The following is a 17,125-nucleotide window of genomic DNA, read 5'->3' as shown; positions in this document are numbered from 1 at the left end:
TATGGAAAGGAGTGATACTGTAGGTAAAAAAGCGATATGGTGGAAAGCCATCCAATCCTTTCACCTGTTAGAGGCCCTGAAGGAAAGGAGATGAGGGAGGACAAGGAAAGGAAGTAATGAAAGAGTATTGAGACCCAGCCGGTGTCTTATCAACTCAAAACACCTGATACTTCCTTAGTGCTAATGAAGGAAAGGAGACAAGGAAGGAAGCCAATGACGAGTATTGAGACACAACGCAAAGCAGTGTAACTCAACTGGAAACACCATCCGTAGCGTAATCATCAGTACCATCCTATCACTGCATGGTTCTGGTTCTGACAACTGGCGTTCAACATCATCAGTACCATCCTATCACTGCATGGTTCTGGTTCTGACAACCTGGCGTTCAACATCATCAGTACCATCCTATCACTGCATGGTTCTGGTTCTGACAACCTGGCGTTCAACATCCAACTATGGAATCAAATGTTTGGTTTCAGGAATGTAGAGAAAAACATGATTATACTGTCTTGTTTAAATGAATAGGTTGTATGATAACGATACCTGTGTGGTGGGATATATGGGCTTGCGTCCCAATAATCTCTCCTTTCTCCCGAAGTGTGCACTTGTTCACTTTCCTTTATGGATTTCAAAGGACATGACTGGAATATGGAACTCCCTCGAGACTCAGCCCATGCCAACACCAATCCAATTATTTTACATGTGTATGGAGTAGTGAACGAGTGCACACTTCAGGAAAGAAAGAGAGACTATTGGGACACAAGTCAAGGAGATCTGTACAACAGGAAGTCATCTAACATTAATAAGACATACCGTAGCCGGCTAAATGTGTCAGATGTGTTGTGTTTATATTGTTAAATGCACATGCTTTTTCAAAACTGACTGACATGTAGTCCTGTAATTGAACTAGATTGCATCTTATGTGTGGCCTCCGAACTTTCTTTTACTGTTTTTAATAAAGGATTAACCTCAATACATCTGTGTACCTGTAGTTTCCTACTATATATATTTCTACATGTCTGTGTTTGACTTCAACACCGGCCTACTTACAACAGGGGAGTGATCAAGGTTCAGGTCAAGTCAGGTGAATGTATATTTCAATTCAACAATGTCATATATTTTCAATGTGGACTCTTCTTGTTGCAGTGTTGAGTTTTCTGAATTGACCCCGACCCTGGTAGTAATACTGGGTTTGTACGTATACGTAGTACCTCTAAATGCTTGTGTAAACAAACAGCCGCCCGAAGGCTTGTGTCAGTCTTTTATTAGATCACCATCACACTAGACACATCTGTGGGATCATCTGGTTCTCCTCTCTATCATAACATATCATCATTATACATTTCTAAGAAAACATGAAAACATAAAGACTGGAAAAATAACTGTTTATAAGAGCTATATCACATATTTGTTCTCTCCAAATGATTCACAAAAAAAAAATCTTGAGTATTTTACAGGTGTGACATGTAGTTCTCATTTTGTACACATGATGTCATCTCAGTCCTAACGTAATAGTTCCAGGAAGTGAGAGAGAGATTTGAAGGACATATAGATTTGTTGTTACTCCTTAYTCTATACCATATACAGGATATATATTAGCTATGTGGAATGTAAAGCAAATTGTTTCCTGGCCATTCATTTTATTACATCGTCCWGTTGMTACATTTATAACAACTGTATTTTGAGAACCTATCACTTATTTCACAAGAAACGTTGATGCCCGTTCATCTTTAGGCAGGAGAGATGGTCTCCACCTTCACCTCCTTGTCCTTCKCCTTGGAGGAGGAGCCCCGCTTGTTCCAGGCCTRAGGGAGGAAAGGGATCTTCTCCAGTCTAGAGAGGTAGATGATGGGCTGGATACTACTGCTGATGTTAATGAAGGCGTACCCCACCGGCTGCACCAGGCAGCGGAACGTATCCAGAGGGTAGTGGTCCTGGAAGGGGATATCAGAACACTCAACTGCCATGCAACAAATATAATAGGATTTTTATCTTTGTTCATCTGGCGATATAACGGAGGACAGTGCTACTGTAGGGTTGCAACGTTCTGGTGACTTTCCCAACGTTCCCAGGTTTTCCCAGAAATCCTTGTTGGAGTATTCTGGGTTTCCTGTTAATTCCCTTCCTATTCCGGGAATCTTCCAACCAGGATTTGTAGCAAACGTGNGTATTCTGGGTTTCCTGTTAATTCCCTTCCTATTCCGGGAATCTTCCAACCAGGATTTGTAGCAAACGTGGGAATTTGGGTGAAAGTTACTGGAACTGTTTAAACCTGTAGACAAGCCATCTAGGAATGTATCTTTATACATCAGGCAACATCATTAAGGACAACCATAGAAATAGAATCACTAGAACGGGATTCCTCATTCAAGTCAATGGATCAATGAGTCAATGGGAGTCAAGTCAATGGGTCAATGAGTCAATGGGAGTCAAGTCAATGTGTCAATGAGTCAATGAGAGTGAAGTCAATGGGTCAATGAGTCAATGGGAGTCAATGGGTCAATGAGTCAATGGGAGTCAAGTCAATGGGTCAATGAGTCAATGAGAGTGAAGTCAATGGGTCTGTGATTCAATGGGAGTCAATGTGAGTCAAGTCAATGGGTCAATGAATCAATGGGAGTCAAGTCAATGGGTCAATGAGTCAATGAGAGTCAAGTCAATGGGTCAATGAGTCAATGCGAGTCAAGTCAATGGGTCTGTGATTCAATGGGAGTCAATGTGAGTCAAGTCAATGGGTCTGTGATTCAATGGGAGTCAATGAGAGTCAAGTCAATGGGTCAATGAGTCAATGAGAGTCAAGTCAATGGGTCAATGAGTCAATGCGAGTCAAGTCAATGGGTCAATGAGTCAATGAGAGTCAAGTCAATGGGTCTGTGATTCAATGGGAGTCAATGTGAGTCAAGTCAATGGGTCAATGAATCAATGAGAGTCAAGTCAATGGGTCAATGGAAGAAGTCAATGGGTCTGTGATTCCATCTATTCTATTTCGATGGACAACGTCCCCACCCAGGTCATCACCTGAAAAGGGAACAGAGCCACCGACGGCAAGTAGTTGAACACGATGATGGACAGGACRGACATCACCATCTTGAAGGCTTTCTTCTTCATGGGGTGCATGTCGTCCTTCCCGGAGCCGCTGGACCTCTTCAGGGCCACCAGGATGGCCCCGTTACACAACACCATCCAGCCAAACGTTGCCAGGATCGTCCCTGTGAAGACCTGAGGGGAGCAGACATTTATCAAAGAAATATGTAAATGCACCTTTTTAGCCGTGTTTTTATATCATGTTTTTACCTTTAACTTTTTATTTTAGTTGTTTTTATTAATTTATTTACGTTACTTATTTATTACATTATACTGTGAAGTGCATTGCTACTTTTGTCCAATATGTGCTATACAACGAAGTGGGATTGATTGATTGATTAATTGATTGATTGATCTATGGATTGACCTTCTCGAAGTTGTGCAGGCCCCCGATGGTCTTGGCGGAGGCGTAGGTGAAGGTGAGCCCCAGGACCACCGCCGAGAGAGACACCCTGTACTTGGTGTCCTTCAGCTGGCCGTAGGAAAGAGGGAAGAGGACCGCCACGAACCGATCCAAACAGATACAGGACAGGAACAGAGGACCGCTGGTGTCCTGGACGAGAAGAAAGTGGAGAAAAAGGAGGAGGAGAATGAGGAGGAGGAGAATAGGAAGGAGGAAGAGGAGGAGGAGGAGAATAGGAAGGAGGAGGAGAAGTATTGGTGTTCAATTGGGATGAAGTGAGAAGTGGTCTGAAATGAGGATTAGTGGCTATCGAAGGGTCGAGTGGTCTGAATGAGGTTTGAGTGGTCCTGAACTGAGGCTTTGAGAGTGGTCTGAGATGAAGGTTGCAGTGGTCTGATGAGGTTTGAGTGGTCTGATGAGGTCGAGTGTTGAATGAGGTGAGTGGTCTGCGATGAGGTTGAGTGGTCTGAATGAGTGAGCTGGTCTGAATGAGGTTGGAATCTCGCCCTTCTCCTTGGTTTCACGGGCGTCTTTCTCGTCACTGGTCTGAATGAGGTATGGAGTGGTCTGAAATGCAGGTTGAGTTGTATGCTGAGGTAGACGGTGGCTCTGAAATGAGGTTGAGTGGTCTGAATGAGGTTGGTGGTCTGAATGAGTTGAACGTGGTCTGATGAGGTGAGTGTCGAATGAGGTGAGTGGGTCTGAATGCAGGTTTGAAGCTGGTCCTGAATGAGGTTTGGAGTGGTTGACTGAGGGTTAATAGAGTGGCTCTGAATGAGGCTGGAGTGGTCTGAATGAGGTCGAGTGGGTCTGAATGAGTTGTAGTGGTCTGAATGAGGCTGAGTGGTCTGAATGAGGTGAGTTGTGTCTGAAATGAGGTTGAAGTGGTCTGCAATGAGGCTGAGTGGTCTGAATGAGGTGAGTGGTCTGATGAGGTTTTGGAACTCTCTTTGTCACGGTCCTCTTTGTCACTGGTCTGATGAGGTGAGTTGGGTCTGATGAGGTTGAGTGGTATGGATGAGGGTGAGTGGTCTGAATGAGTGAGTGGTACTGATGAGGTCGAGTGGGTCTGAATGAGGTTGGTGTCTGAATGAGGTTGAGTGGTCTGAATGAGTCGAGTGGTCTGAATGTAGTTGTGTTGGTCTGATTAATGAGGTGAGTGGTCTGAATGAGGTTGAGTGGTTGAATGAGGTTTGGAATCTCTTTTGTTCAACCGTCGTCGATTGGCAATTATTTGTGGTGATGTCACAGGCAAGCTGAACTCCTACCTCGCATAACTGCTGATCAAAAGGTTAGATTGTATTTTCTACGCTAAGACTACTAAAAAAATATTCACTAATACATCTTTTAAACCTTTTAACGGTGTTAGGTTCATCAGCTTGGTGTGTCAATATGAATACAAAAACACAGACAAAAACAGAATTTTGATGCCTGGCTTTAAAGCTGGAGATAAGGGTGCTACGCATGATGTTGAATAGGGTGGCTATATCAGATATTATTGTGACATGAAGAATTGTCAACATGGAAGCATACTCAGTGCTGCTTATATCATTAGTTTGGGTCAGTTCCCACTTTTATACCAGGTTAAACTAGGGGACTTTGGGGGAGATTAACATATTACACCATCTAAATTAAGATTTACTCTGCAGTTGATGGTTCGTTTAATGCATAAGTTGATTATTCATCCGACGGTTTACTTTTTAACTGCAATTTCTTCTTGTCTGTGTATTCTATTAGTGGTTGCCCATCCTGTTCATTTTAACCCCTTTAGTAAATAATATATTATGTATATATAGATCATTTTCATAAATACTTCATTAATAGTGTCTGTTTAATCTTTAAATGTTTTCCCCCCACTTTTAATTCATCTTTTTTTTTCCATCTACAGTCTTGTTTATCTGACTCTGACCTCTGGGGTGTGTAAAGTAAACCATGGAGGAATCCTTCAGTCCATATCTCCTGAACACACAGCCTCCCCACTGCTTCAACCCGATCAATACACAGTACTGGTTACTGACTCATGACCAACGCTAAACGGTCCAAGACCCTTCAGTGTGTTTATGGGGTGCGAGGAGAATGTGTCGGGATCCTCTCGATGTTGTTCGACTTCAACGTGTTCTGGGACTCCCGCTAACATCTTAGGTGGGTAGCCCAGAGGTTACAGAGGGTGAGAGCCGTCGCACGATGTAGCGTAAGTTGTTTGATTCCAATCCAGGACTTTGTACCATTGTGTCTTTCAGTGAGACTTTTAATCTTACATAACTCCAGGTATTGGACCCTGACCGTATCATCCTTCCAGTGTGGTTTATATTTTACATAACTCAGGGTATTGACCGCTGACCTATACTCCTTCAGTGTGTTTATATTTACAATATGTAGGGTATTGACCCTGATATACCTCCTTCCAGTGTGGTTTATTATTTTACATAATCAGGGTATGTGAACTGACGCTATACTCCTTCCGTGTGTTTATATTTACATAACTCAGGGTATTGACTGAACCTATACTCCTTCAGTGTGTTTATATTTAACATAACTCAGGGTATTGACCCTGCCCCTATACTCTTTCCGTGTGTTTTATATTTACATAACTCCAGGGGTATTGACCCCTGACCTATACTCCTTCAGTGTGGTTTTATATTTACATAACTTCAGGGTATTGACCCCTGACCTATACTCCTTCCAGTGTGTTTATATTTACATAATCCAGGGGTATTGGACCTGACTCTGATAACTCGATTCCAGTGGTGTTTATATTTACATAACTAGGGGTATTGACCCTGACCCTATATCCTTCCCAGTGGTTTATATTTACTAACTCAGGGTAATTGACCCTTGACCTATAGCTCTTCCCAGTGGGTGTTTATCTTTTCATAACTCAGGGTATTGACCCCTGACCTAATTACTCTTCAGTGTGTTTATTTTACATAACTCCAGGGTATTGACCCTGGACCTATCTCCTTCCAGTGGTGTTTTATATTTAATAACTCCAGGGTATTGACTGCCTATACTCTTAGTGTTGTTTTATTTAATAATCAGGGTATTGACGCCTGACCTATACTCCTTCCGTGTGTTTGTATTAATAACTCAGGGTATTGACCCTGCCCTATACTCTTCCAGTGTGTTTTATATTTACATGAACCGCCAGGGTATTGCCCTTGACGCCTATACTCCTTCCAGTGTGTTTATATTTACATAACTCCAGGGTGATTGACCCTGACCTATACTCCTCTCCAGTGTGTTATAATTTCATAACTCCCAGGGTATTGACCCTGACCTATACTCCTTCAGTGTGTTATTTTACATAACTCAGCGGTATTGACCCTGACCCAATAGCTCCTTCCCAGTGTGTTTTATATTTTGGTGTCGGGAGCAAGGGAAAAAAACTCAATTTACCTGTCTCTGAGGACGGTGAAACTAGCTAATACAATGGTTGTCTCTGCCTTGGTGTTAGTCATGGCTGCCACTTCTGTTCCGTAAACCGCAAGGATTCCTCCTCCTACAGACCATCTTCCTGGGCTTTCTGGCCTTCATGCGCTTACTTTCGGCCATCTCCATGGTCCCTTCAGCTCTATCTGAACTCTCTACTGGACACGCAAGGATGTCTGGTCCGCTCTCATTTCTCCTTCGGGTAAGGTGCCGAGGGCTAAACTGATAACAGAGAATTTATGTATTTGGATTCTGGAATTTCAGTGTCTGAATTGTACCCTGTTGCTACTACTTTTGACCAGATCCTATGGACAACCCTACAACCATGACTAAGACCCATGACCCCATAGGCACACCCATGCCTTAGCAATAGACACACTATACGACCCCTATACAGACCCTATGACCGAACCCTATGCACCCTATAAGACCACCCTATGAGCCCCTGAGACCCCTATGGAGACCCTATGGAACCCCATGGAGACCCTATAGACCCCTATGACCCCTGCATGGAAGACCCCCCCATGGACAACCCATATGGACACCCCATATGGCCCTGGGTCAAAATAAGTACATTTTGATAGCGGAATATATTCATAGACGGGTTGCATTCCAAAAGCAAGACTCAATTCTCGATAAGTGCTGTTGGGCTCTGGTCCCAAAGTAGTGCATATATAGGGATAGGGCCTCTGGTCAAAAGTAGTGCACTATATAGGGAATTAGGGCTCCCGTGTCTAAAGCTAGTGCACTATATAGGGAATAGGGGGCCATTATTTTGACGTAACATTCTCTCATCTGTGACATTTGGACAGGAATAGAGTAAACTTGGTTTTTCTCCAACCTTCTTCTCTTCCTANACCTCATTCAGACCACTCAACCTCATTCAGACCACTCAACCTCATTCAGACCACTCAACCTCATTCAGACCACTCGACCTCATTCAGACCACTCAGCCTCATTCAGACCACTCAGCCTCATTCAGACCACTCAGCCTCATTCAGACCACTCAACCTCATTCAGACCACTAAACCTCATTCAGACCACTCAACCTCATTCAGACCACTAAACCTCATTCAGACCACTCAACCTCATTCAGACCACTCCCAGACAGTCCAAGCAAAATTATTGCTTGAATTTTTTGTTGTTGCTAAAAAGCTATTTTTGTAAATTTTTGACCAATATTAATGTAAAACTATCACATTTTAAGGTAGTTAATTGTTACTCAGAAAGGATTTGATATTGAGATAAAAAGGTCTGCATTGGACCTTTAAAGGACCAACCCGGAGTTGATCCCTCCCTTCTTTGGACCGTTAAATGAATGATATATAGCCATTGATTCTTGCAGAATAACATTGATAAATTCCTCATGAGCTTAGTTCAGCTGTCATACCCCATCAGCACCCCAAAATATAACCTGGTTTTACTACAATGTTTGTAAACAAAGTAAATGTAAACAAACACTGTATAGCCTCAAAACACGGTTAAAACTATAATGTTGATATCATGGATGGTCAGTCCTTGTACCCATAGCKCTGTCTGTGAATTTGAGAGTGGCTATATATTCTCAAACCCCATCCCTCACCTGTTTACCAAAACAAGTGGCTGGGTGTCGCTTTGTTATTGTTTCAACTGCGGTCTGACCCTTTAATGGAAAGTTCCTTCCCAGCCAGTGTTCTCATAATGAAGCCCAGAGTCTCAGCTGAGCTGCAGTGCGTGTGGACCTCTGTGTCACGATCCTCTTCAGTCACACAGACAGCTGATAAACAGCWCACAGGCCTCCCTGCAGGCTATTGTTCTGTTATTCTGGCTCTACCAAGGAGCCCTCTGTGGAACTGACAGTCTCCAATGACACGCTAGAACACTTTAGAGAGCTGAAACGATGTGTAAACTGTGYGTACAGGGAACTGTTCTGTTATTCTGGCTCAATTAGGGACTATAGGGAAGGTTTCTCTTTACCCAGACTGGATGTTCTCTGGAGAGTTAAACTGTGTGCACAGGGAATACACCCTCGCCTGAGGACTACTGGGAGACGAGGACCGCCCCTAATCACCTGATAAAAAGTCTCTAAACAGATTTCTGGAAACAAGTATCATGCTACTCTAACAGGATCTGGGGAAGGCAAGTATCGATGCTTACTCTAATAAGTCTGGGAAGGCAGATGAGACTGCTATAGATCTGGGAAGCAGTATCGATGCTACTCTAACAGATCTGGGAAGGCAGTTATTGATGCTACTCACAACAGGTCTGGAAGGCAGTATTGATGCTGCTCCAACAGGTCTGGAGAAAGCAGTTAGCGATGCTACTCTAACAGATCTGGGGAAGCAGTATCGATGCTACTCCAACAGGTCATGGAAGCAGGTATCGATGCTACTCTAAAGATCTGGGGAAGCAGTATGGATGCTACTCCAACCAGATCTGGGAAGCAGTATGATGCACTCCAACGATCTGGGAAGCAGTATCATGCTCTCCAACAGTCTGGGGAAGGCATGTATCCATGCCTCTCCAACAGTCTGGGGAAGGCAGTATTTATTGATGCTGCTCCAACAGGTCTGGGGAAGGCAGTATGTGCATGCTCCAACAGATCTGGGGGAAGGAGCAGTACAGAGCTACTCCCAACAGATTGGGAAGGCAGTATCGATGCTACTCCAACATCTGGAGAGGAGGCAGTATCGATGCTACTCCAACAGGTCGTGGAAGGCAAGGCGAATGCTACTCAACAGATCTGGGGAAGGCAATATGATGCTGCTCCAACAGGTCTGGAGAAGGCACGAGTATCGACTACTCACAAACAGGTCTGGGAAAGGCGTATAGCGATTTCTACTCCACACATGTCGACGATACTGTAACTTAGCTATCCACTACACACATACCTTTGATGTGTCTTTTGCTGTAAAGTCCATTGTAGCAGTACAGGCTCTTCAGCTTTGACAAACCTGCTGTAAAGGTCCATGTAACCAAAGTACCAAAGGCTCGTCAGCTTGATAAACCTGCTGTTAAAAGTCCTATTCAGTACAGGCTCTTAGCCATCAACTGGAAAGCATACTATCAGCTCTTCAGCTTTGAACAACACGCATGTAAAGTCCATGTACTAACAGTACAGTGCTCTTCAGAGCTTTGACAACCTGCATGGTAAATCCATTGTACCAGCTAAAGGCGATCTCTCACGCTTTGGACCACACCTGCCGGTAAAGGAATACATGTTACCATTACCAGGCTCTTCAGCTTTGACAACCTGCTGTAGGCCTCACAGCTCAGCTTCTCCTCCCTTTAGTCTCCCTGGCAGAAGCATTATGCATCTAATTTGTTTCAAGGRGGCACTTATAGCCAAGTGTAATATCTATTCATTTCTGTGTAGAAGAARGTGATGGGTATATTTCTATCCAACAAATGGCATGAGCTCCCTCATATTCAATGGGCGTAACACCTATGTTATGCTCCCTGTATGGAGCCACTTCAGGGCCAACAGAAATTGTATTTGAATTCCACCATTTTGAATTTGTAATAAGATGTTGACTAAAWWAAAAAAAAWTGAATTTGTAATAAGATGTTGAATTAAAATTTCATCTTTTTGAAATTTTAATGCACAAATTGAATGATTTAATTCATCAAATTAAACTTCTATTTCATGTTTAATAACTGAAATGAATTAATATTGCGTTCAGTTTTAAAATTAAATTTATTTGAATATTCAAGTTCAATATTTATACATTCAGTTTCAATATAGTAGATATTGCATTCGTTGTCCGTGTATCAAGTTTGCAAACCATCATTTCAAGTGGATCAGCGTTTCATATATTCAACTATATTCAACTACCAGGATGTTGTCTCTGGTTTTGAATCTGAATTTAAAGAACTGAATTTGAAAACTGAATCAGAATGCATCTGAGAAGTTGAATATATGAAACGTTGATTCGTCCATTGTTGATAAAGTCCCAAAATGTTTCGCATGTCAGCAGTCAAGTTGTCAAGATATTTAAGACTTTTACATTTACATTTACATTTAAGTMATTTAGCAGACGCTCTTATCCAGAGCGACTTACAAATTTTAAGAAGAAACGTGTCATAATGATGCAGATTTCACTTTTTTTWTTTTTTATCACTTGACTGCTGACATGCAAATCATTTTGGGACCTGTATCAATAGTGGACTAATGAGAACAACATAGATTTGGTTTTTGAGTGATATTGCCCTTTAAACATAAAAAAATATTACATTCAAATTCGATATGTTAATACAAATTCTAAATGATTAAATTCTAATGCTATTTGTGTTGGCACTGAGATGGCTCCCTGTCTCTGTCCCTTATAGGCACCTACTCTGTATACAGAGATGTTTCACTGAGATGGCTCCCTGTCTCTGTCCCTTATAGGCACCTACTCTGTATACAGAGATGTTTCACTGAACCAAATGGCTCCCTGTCTCTGTCCCTTATAGGCACCTACTCTGTATAATAGAGATATTTCAGTGAACCACATTAAATGTGTTGTGAATTACCTCACCTGAGAGCTGGAGACTTATGTTGGCTCCCTTTACCTCGTCTCTCTGTTCCCCCCCAGGGCAGAACCTCTCCAGTGGGATCACTCAGTCAGATGAACACACCAGGGCAGGGTTACTAGGGTGGAGGCCGGATATAACAGTGTCTAACTTCAGGGCATGTTACTGGATGGAGGCCGATATAACAGTGTCTAAGTTCAGGGGCAGGCTTACTGGTGTGGAAGGCGGATGTAACCAGTGTCTAAAGTTCAGGCAGGGTACTGGGTGTGAGGCTGGATATGTAACAGTGTTCTAAGTTCAGGGCAGGGTTACTGGGTGGAGCGATAGTAACAGTGTCTATAGTTCAGGGCAGGTGACTAGTGGGGAGGCCGGATAGTAACAGTCCTGAGTTCAGGGCAGGTACTGGGTGGAGGCGGATACGTAACAGTGTCACAGTTCAGGGCAGGGTACTGGGTGGAGGCCGGATAGTAACAGTGTCTAAGTTCAGGGCAGGGTACTGGGTGAGGCCGGATAGTAACAGGTCTAAGTTCAGGGCAGGTACTGGGTGGAAGGGCCGATAGTAACAGTTCTAAGTTCAGGGCAGGAGGTGTACTGGATGGAGCCGGATAGTCAACAGTGTCTAAGGTCAGGGCAGGTACTGGGTGGAGAGGATAGTAACATGTCTAAGTTCAGGGCAGGGTACTGGTGGGGCTGGCATAGTAACAGTGTCTGGGTCAGCAAGGTTACTGGGTGGAGGCCGGATAGTAACAGGTCTAAATTCATGGGCAGGGTACTGGTGTGGAGGCCGGATAGTAACAGTGTCTAAGTTCAGGCAGGGTTACTGGGTGGAGGCCGGATAGTAACAGTGTCTAAGTTCAGGCAGGGTACTGGGTGGAGGCGATAGTACAGTGTCTAAGTTCAGGGCAGGTACTGGGTGGAGGCCGGATAGTACAGTGTCTAGTTCAGGCAGGGTACGGTGGAGGCTGGGTGAGTAGTAGGCGAACTTCGGATAGTCTAACAGTGTCTAGGTCAGGCAGTTACTGGGTGGAGGCCGGATAGTAACAGTGTCTAAGTTCAGGGCAGGGTTACTGGGTGGGAGGCCGGATAGTAACAGTGTCTAAGTTCAGGGCAGGGTACTGGTGGAGGCGGATAGTAACAGTGTCTAAGTTCAGGGCAGGTTATGGGTGGAGGCTGGATAGTAACATGTCTAAGTTCAGGCAGGGTACTGGGTGGAGGCCGATAGTAACAGTGTCTAAGTTTCAGGGCAGGTTACTGGTGGAGGCGGATAGTAACAGGTCTAAGTTCAGGGCAGGTTTATGGTGGAGGCCTGGATAGTAACAGTGTCTAAGTTCAGGGCAGGGTACTGGGTGGGGAGCGGATAGTAACATGTCTAAGTTCAGGGCAGGTTACTGGGTGAGAGCTGGATAGTAACAGTGTCTAAGTTTCAGGCAGGTTACTGGGTGGAGGCCGGATAGTAACAGTGTCTAGTTCAGGGCAGGGTACTCGGTGGAGACGGATAGAACAGTGTCTAAGTTCAGGCAGGGTACTGGGTGGAGGCTGGCCAGTGGTGAAGAACAGTCTTTATGCCTGGAGATAGCAGCTGTCTCAGTTCTCTGCGTCCCAGCGTTTGATACACCTGTTACTGTCTCCTCCCTTCAAATGGTAGGATTAAACGTCAAAGTTCAAGACAAGACTAGAATCTATTTTCATGTAATGACATTCAACAATACTCCTAACAGAGCAGCAGGCAGTGAGAGAGCAGTATTTTGGAACTGCACTGCGTGTCAATACATTTGGCCTATTCATTCTCAAGTTAGAGATGGACGTTCATTCCCAACGCTAAACGACAGATCACTTACGTCCCTCTATGGTTGACTGAGGTTACTACCAGCTGTACCAGTAATATGTAACCATCAGATGTAGTTTTGTTCTGTCTCTTTATCTGCTTCCTGAATGGCACCCTTCTCTACCACAGGAGGTTGGTGGCACCTTAATTGGGGAGGACGGGCTCGTTGGTAATGGCTGTAGTGGACATTAGTGGCATGGTTATCAAAATACATCAAACAAAATGTTTTCATGATTATGATGCCCATTTAATTCGCCATTATTATTGAGCCGTTCCTCCACAGGCACAATCTTTAAACCAATGCCAAACTTAATATAATGTTTTACATTATACCTACATTATCATCTCATCTCATATTATATTGTTATACTGTACTCTATATCATCTACTGCATCTTGCCATCTTTATGTAATACAGTATCACTAGCCATTTAAACTCTGCCACTTTATGTTTATATACACCTACATTACTCATCTCATATGTATATACTGTACTCATACCATCTACTGCATCTTGCCTGCCGTTCTGTACCATCACTCATTCATTAATCTTTATGTACATATTCTTTATCCCTTTACACTTGTGTGTATAAGGTAGTTGTTGTGGAATTGTTAGTTAGATTACTCGTTGGTATTACTGCATTGTCGGAACTAGAAAGCACAAGCATTTCGCTACACTCGCATTAACATCTTGCTAATCACGTGTATGTGACAAATAAGATTTGATTTGATTTGATTTGACACAGATGGACATAGCTGACAAACCACCCACACACACACACACACACACACACACACACACTACACACACACACTACACTCACACACACCACCATATATTTACCGTCATTCCTGGTGTTTTCTAGCACCTGGGTTCACCATCTAGTCGTCACGTTAGATGTTTCATAATGTGGAGTGAAGATGACACTGACACACTAACTGCCTCTGGGTGACCGCCACCCCCACCGGACCACAGTCCACCAGACCCCCACCAGCGACCACACCACCAGGACCACATCCAACCCAGACACCCCCACCAGGACCACCCTCACCAGGACCACCCCCACCAGGACCACCCCATCGACCACCCCCATCAGGACCACGCCACCAGACCACCCCACCAGGACCACCCCACCAGGACCACCCCCACAGACACCCCCACCAACAGCCCACCATGACCACCCCCATCAGGACCGACCCCACCAGGACCACGCCCACAGTGGACCACATCACCCAGGACCACATCCACATCAGGACCACGTCCACCGGACCACGGACCCCACCCAGGACCACGCCCACCAGGACCACATCCACCAGGACCGACCACGTCCACCAGGACCACGTCCACTCAGGACCACCCCCAATCAGGACACCCCCACCAGGGCCAGGCACTCAGACCTCCCAAGCGACCATCAAGACAGGACCATGTCCCATGATGCTAAATCAGAGCCTGGGCTCTGAGGCTTTATCAGAGTGGTTCCATGTTCCATGTTTTCAACAGTAGCGCAACCCTTCTATTATCATCATTTAGATCAGAGGCCTCATGTTCAGGGAAACAATTAAGATACAAATATACACAGAACCAATGTAGAGGAATTGAATTTGACTTTCATCTTCAAGGTCAACATCTTGATACTCATTGTGACACATTGTAAAGACTGTTCTAAGAGGAGTACTGTACTCCGTTGTTGATGGAGGAGGAGTGGAAGAGACTCCTCTCCTGAGAGAGCCCTGGCTAACAAAACGTACACTACACCTGTACACTACACCTGTACGCTACACCTGTACACATACACATGTACACTAGACCTGTACACTACGCCTGTACACTACACCTGCACCCTACACCCTGTACACTACACCTGTACACTACACCTGTTACCACTACACCTGTTACACTACGCCTGTACACTACACCTGCACACTACACCTGTACACTGCACATGTACACTGCACCTGTACACTACACCTGTACACTGCACCTGTACACTACACCTGTACACTACACCTGTACACTACACCTGTACACTGCACATGTCACACTATACATGCACCTGTACACTACACCTGTACACTACACCTGTACACTATACCTGTACACTAGACCTGCACACTACACCTGTACACTACACCTGTCTGTCCCCATTTGCTGGTGAAGGATTGAGTTGAAGACTCCAGAGCCGCTGGTGAACAAACACACTCAGCTCCACTGCACGTCATACACCTGTCTGTGCTCCACGGGGTCCAACCTCTGGGAGATCCCCCTCCTCCCCTGTTGTCCCCATGCGGTCCACAACCTCTGGGAGATCCCCCTCCTCCCCTGTGTCCCCATGTGTCCACAACCTCTGGGAGATCCCCCTCCTCCCCTGTTGTCCACAGTCCCTCAGGCTTCAGATCCTGTATTAATGAAACTCTCATTCAGATAGATCCTGGATGATATTACTTCACACTTGGAGGATATAGATCAACTCTGAAGGACATCACCTTCGCTTCGGTAAGTTGTCTGCAGATTCCACTTGATCCCTGAACAAAACCCTGTGTTAAGGTGCTACGTGTTAGGTATGGAAGGTGTGGAATCGATGCACACAATGAATTGAGTGTAAATGATGATGGCGTTTGATAAATCGATACAGGCTGGTATCCTGAGTTATTTTACTGACCGCATCAGAAAAGACAATAATAACAGTCAGGTCTGAAAGCTACAGCAGTAGTGGGTTCAGACGGTTTGATATAATACAGGCTGTGTCCCTGAGGTTATTTTACTGATCGCATCAGAAAGACAATAATAACAGTCAGGTCTGAAAGTTACAGCAGTAGTGGGTTCAGACGGTTTGAATATGAACGTTATTGATCAACTAAACATGGATCAATAAAAAATCTTACTGTAATTTCCAGTTGAGATGATGATGTCAGAGTCAGATATGTATGGTGAGAGTAGAGGATATCTCACTGAATGCCTGCACCTTGATGAGGTATGTTCATTTAGGTTAACAGACATTAAAGGGCCTCTATTCAATCCGTATCGCAGAAGTTCAGCTTTACAGCTTGATTGAAATGTAAGGGCAATGTTCCCGCTTAGTGGGGACTGTTATTGGGGATTGTTAGTGGGTCCTGTTAGCGGGGACTGTTAGTGGGATGTAGTGGGTCCTGTTAGCGGGGACTGCATTCACAGTAAACCTGCTATATAAATGTAAAGGTAATCTGAAATACAGAATGAATAGAGCCCTAAAGATGCATCAGCAGTTAAAACATGAACAAAGAGTTGTTCTGGGTAAAAAGCTGGGGGGGGGGGGGGCTGGAGAAATGTGACCACTCTCCATTACAGAGACACTGCTACGGAAGCAAGGACTAAACATCCATGATATCAACATTTTATCGTTTTTAACCATGTTTTGAGTTTGTTTACATTTAATTTGTCTACAAAAATTGGAGAAAAACAAGAATTGTTTGGGGTTCTGATGGGTACGACAGTTGAACTAAGCTCATGAGGCATTTTTAAGTTGTTATTCTCAAGAATAAATGGGGTGTATATTATTAATTTAGTCAAAAAAATTGATGTAGAAACGGCTAATTTGCCCCTTTAAAACAGGTAAATCATCTACTCTTTTAATTCTCATAAATCAAGAGGAAGTTACTGCTTTAAAATATTATATTAACCAATCCATTTTATTTGTCTCATGTAAAATTAGATGTTAAGCATTTTTCTAAATGAGGTTTCTCTTCACAGAACCAGATATTACACAGGACTTGTTTCTGGGTATTTAGTCACTGCTTCCCAACCCAAACCATTCTATCCGTCAGTCGTACTGTTAAACGGTTATTATGACTGGCTGATGAAACACAATTGATTAGCCTGGCGTCTCTAGGGAGTGGCTGGTGACAAACAGCCTG

General features: G+C 44.0%; 1 protein-coding gene across 1 annotated transcript; it reads right to left on the bottom strand.

Annotated features, from left to right (window-relative positions):
* Positions 1-1,730: 1,730 nt before the first annotated feature.
* LOC139027178 (uncharacterized) lies at positions 1,731-9,816 on the bottom strand. Its single transcript, XM_070442327.1, has 6 exons — positions 9,787-9,816; positions 8,730-8,804; positions 6,995-7,138; positions 3,452-3,637; positions 3,019-3,219; positions 1,731-1,934 (listed from the first exon to the last, which is right to left on the bottom strand). Exons 1-6 carry the CDS (start codon positions 9,814-9,816, stop codon positions 1,731-1,733), a joined length of 840 nt encoding a protein of 279 aa, XP_070298428.1.
* Positions 9,817-17,125: the final 7,309 nt, after the last annotated feature.

The sequence above is a fragment of the Salvelinus sp. IW2-2015 genome, unplaced genomic scaffold, assembly GCF_002910315.2.
Source record: "Salvelinus sp. IW2-2015 unplaced genomic scaffold, ASM291031v2 Un_scaffold7904, whole genome shotgun sequence".
Taxonomy (NCBI): domain Eukaryota; kingdom Metazoa; phylum Chordata; class Actinopteri; order Salmoniformes; family Salmonidae; genus Salvelinus; species Salvelinus sp. IW2-2015.
Note: the sequence above shows the minus strand (reverse complement) of the source record. Positions and strands in the feature narration are given on the sequence as shown.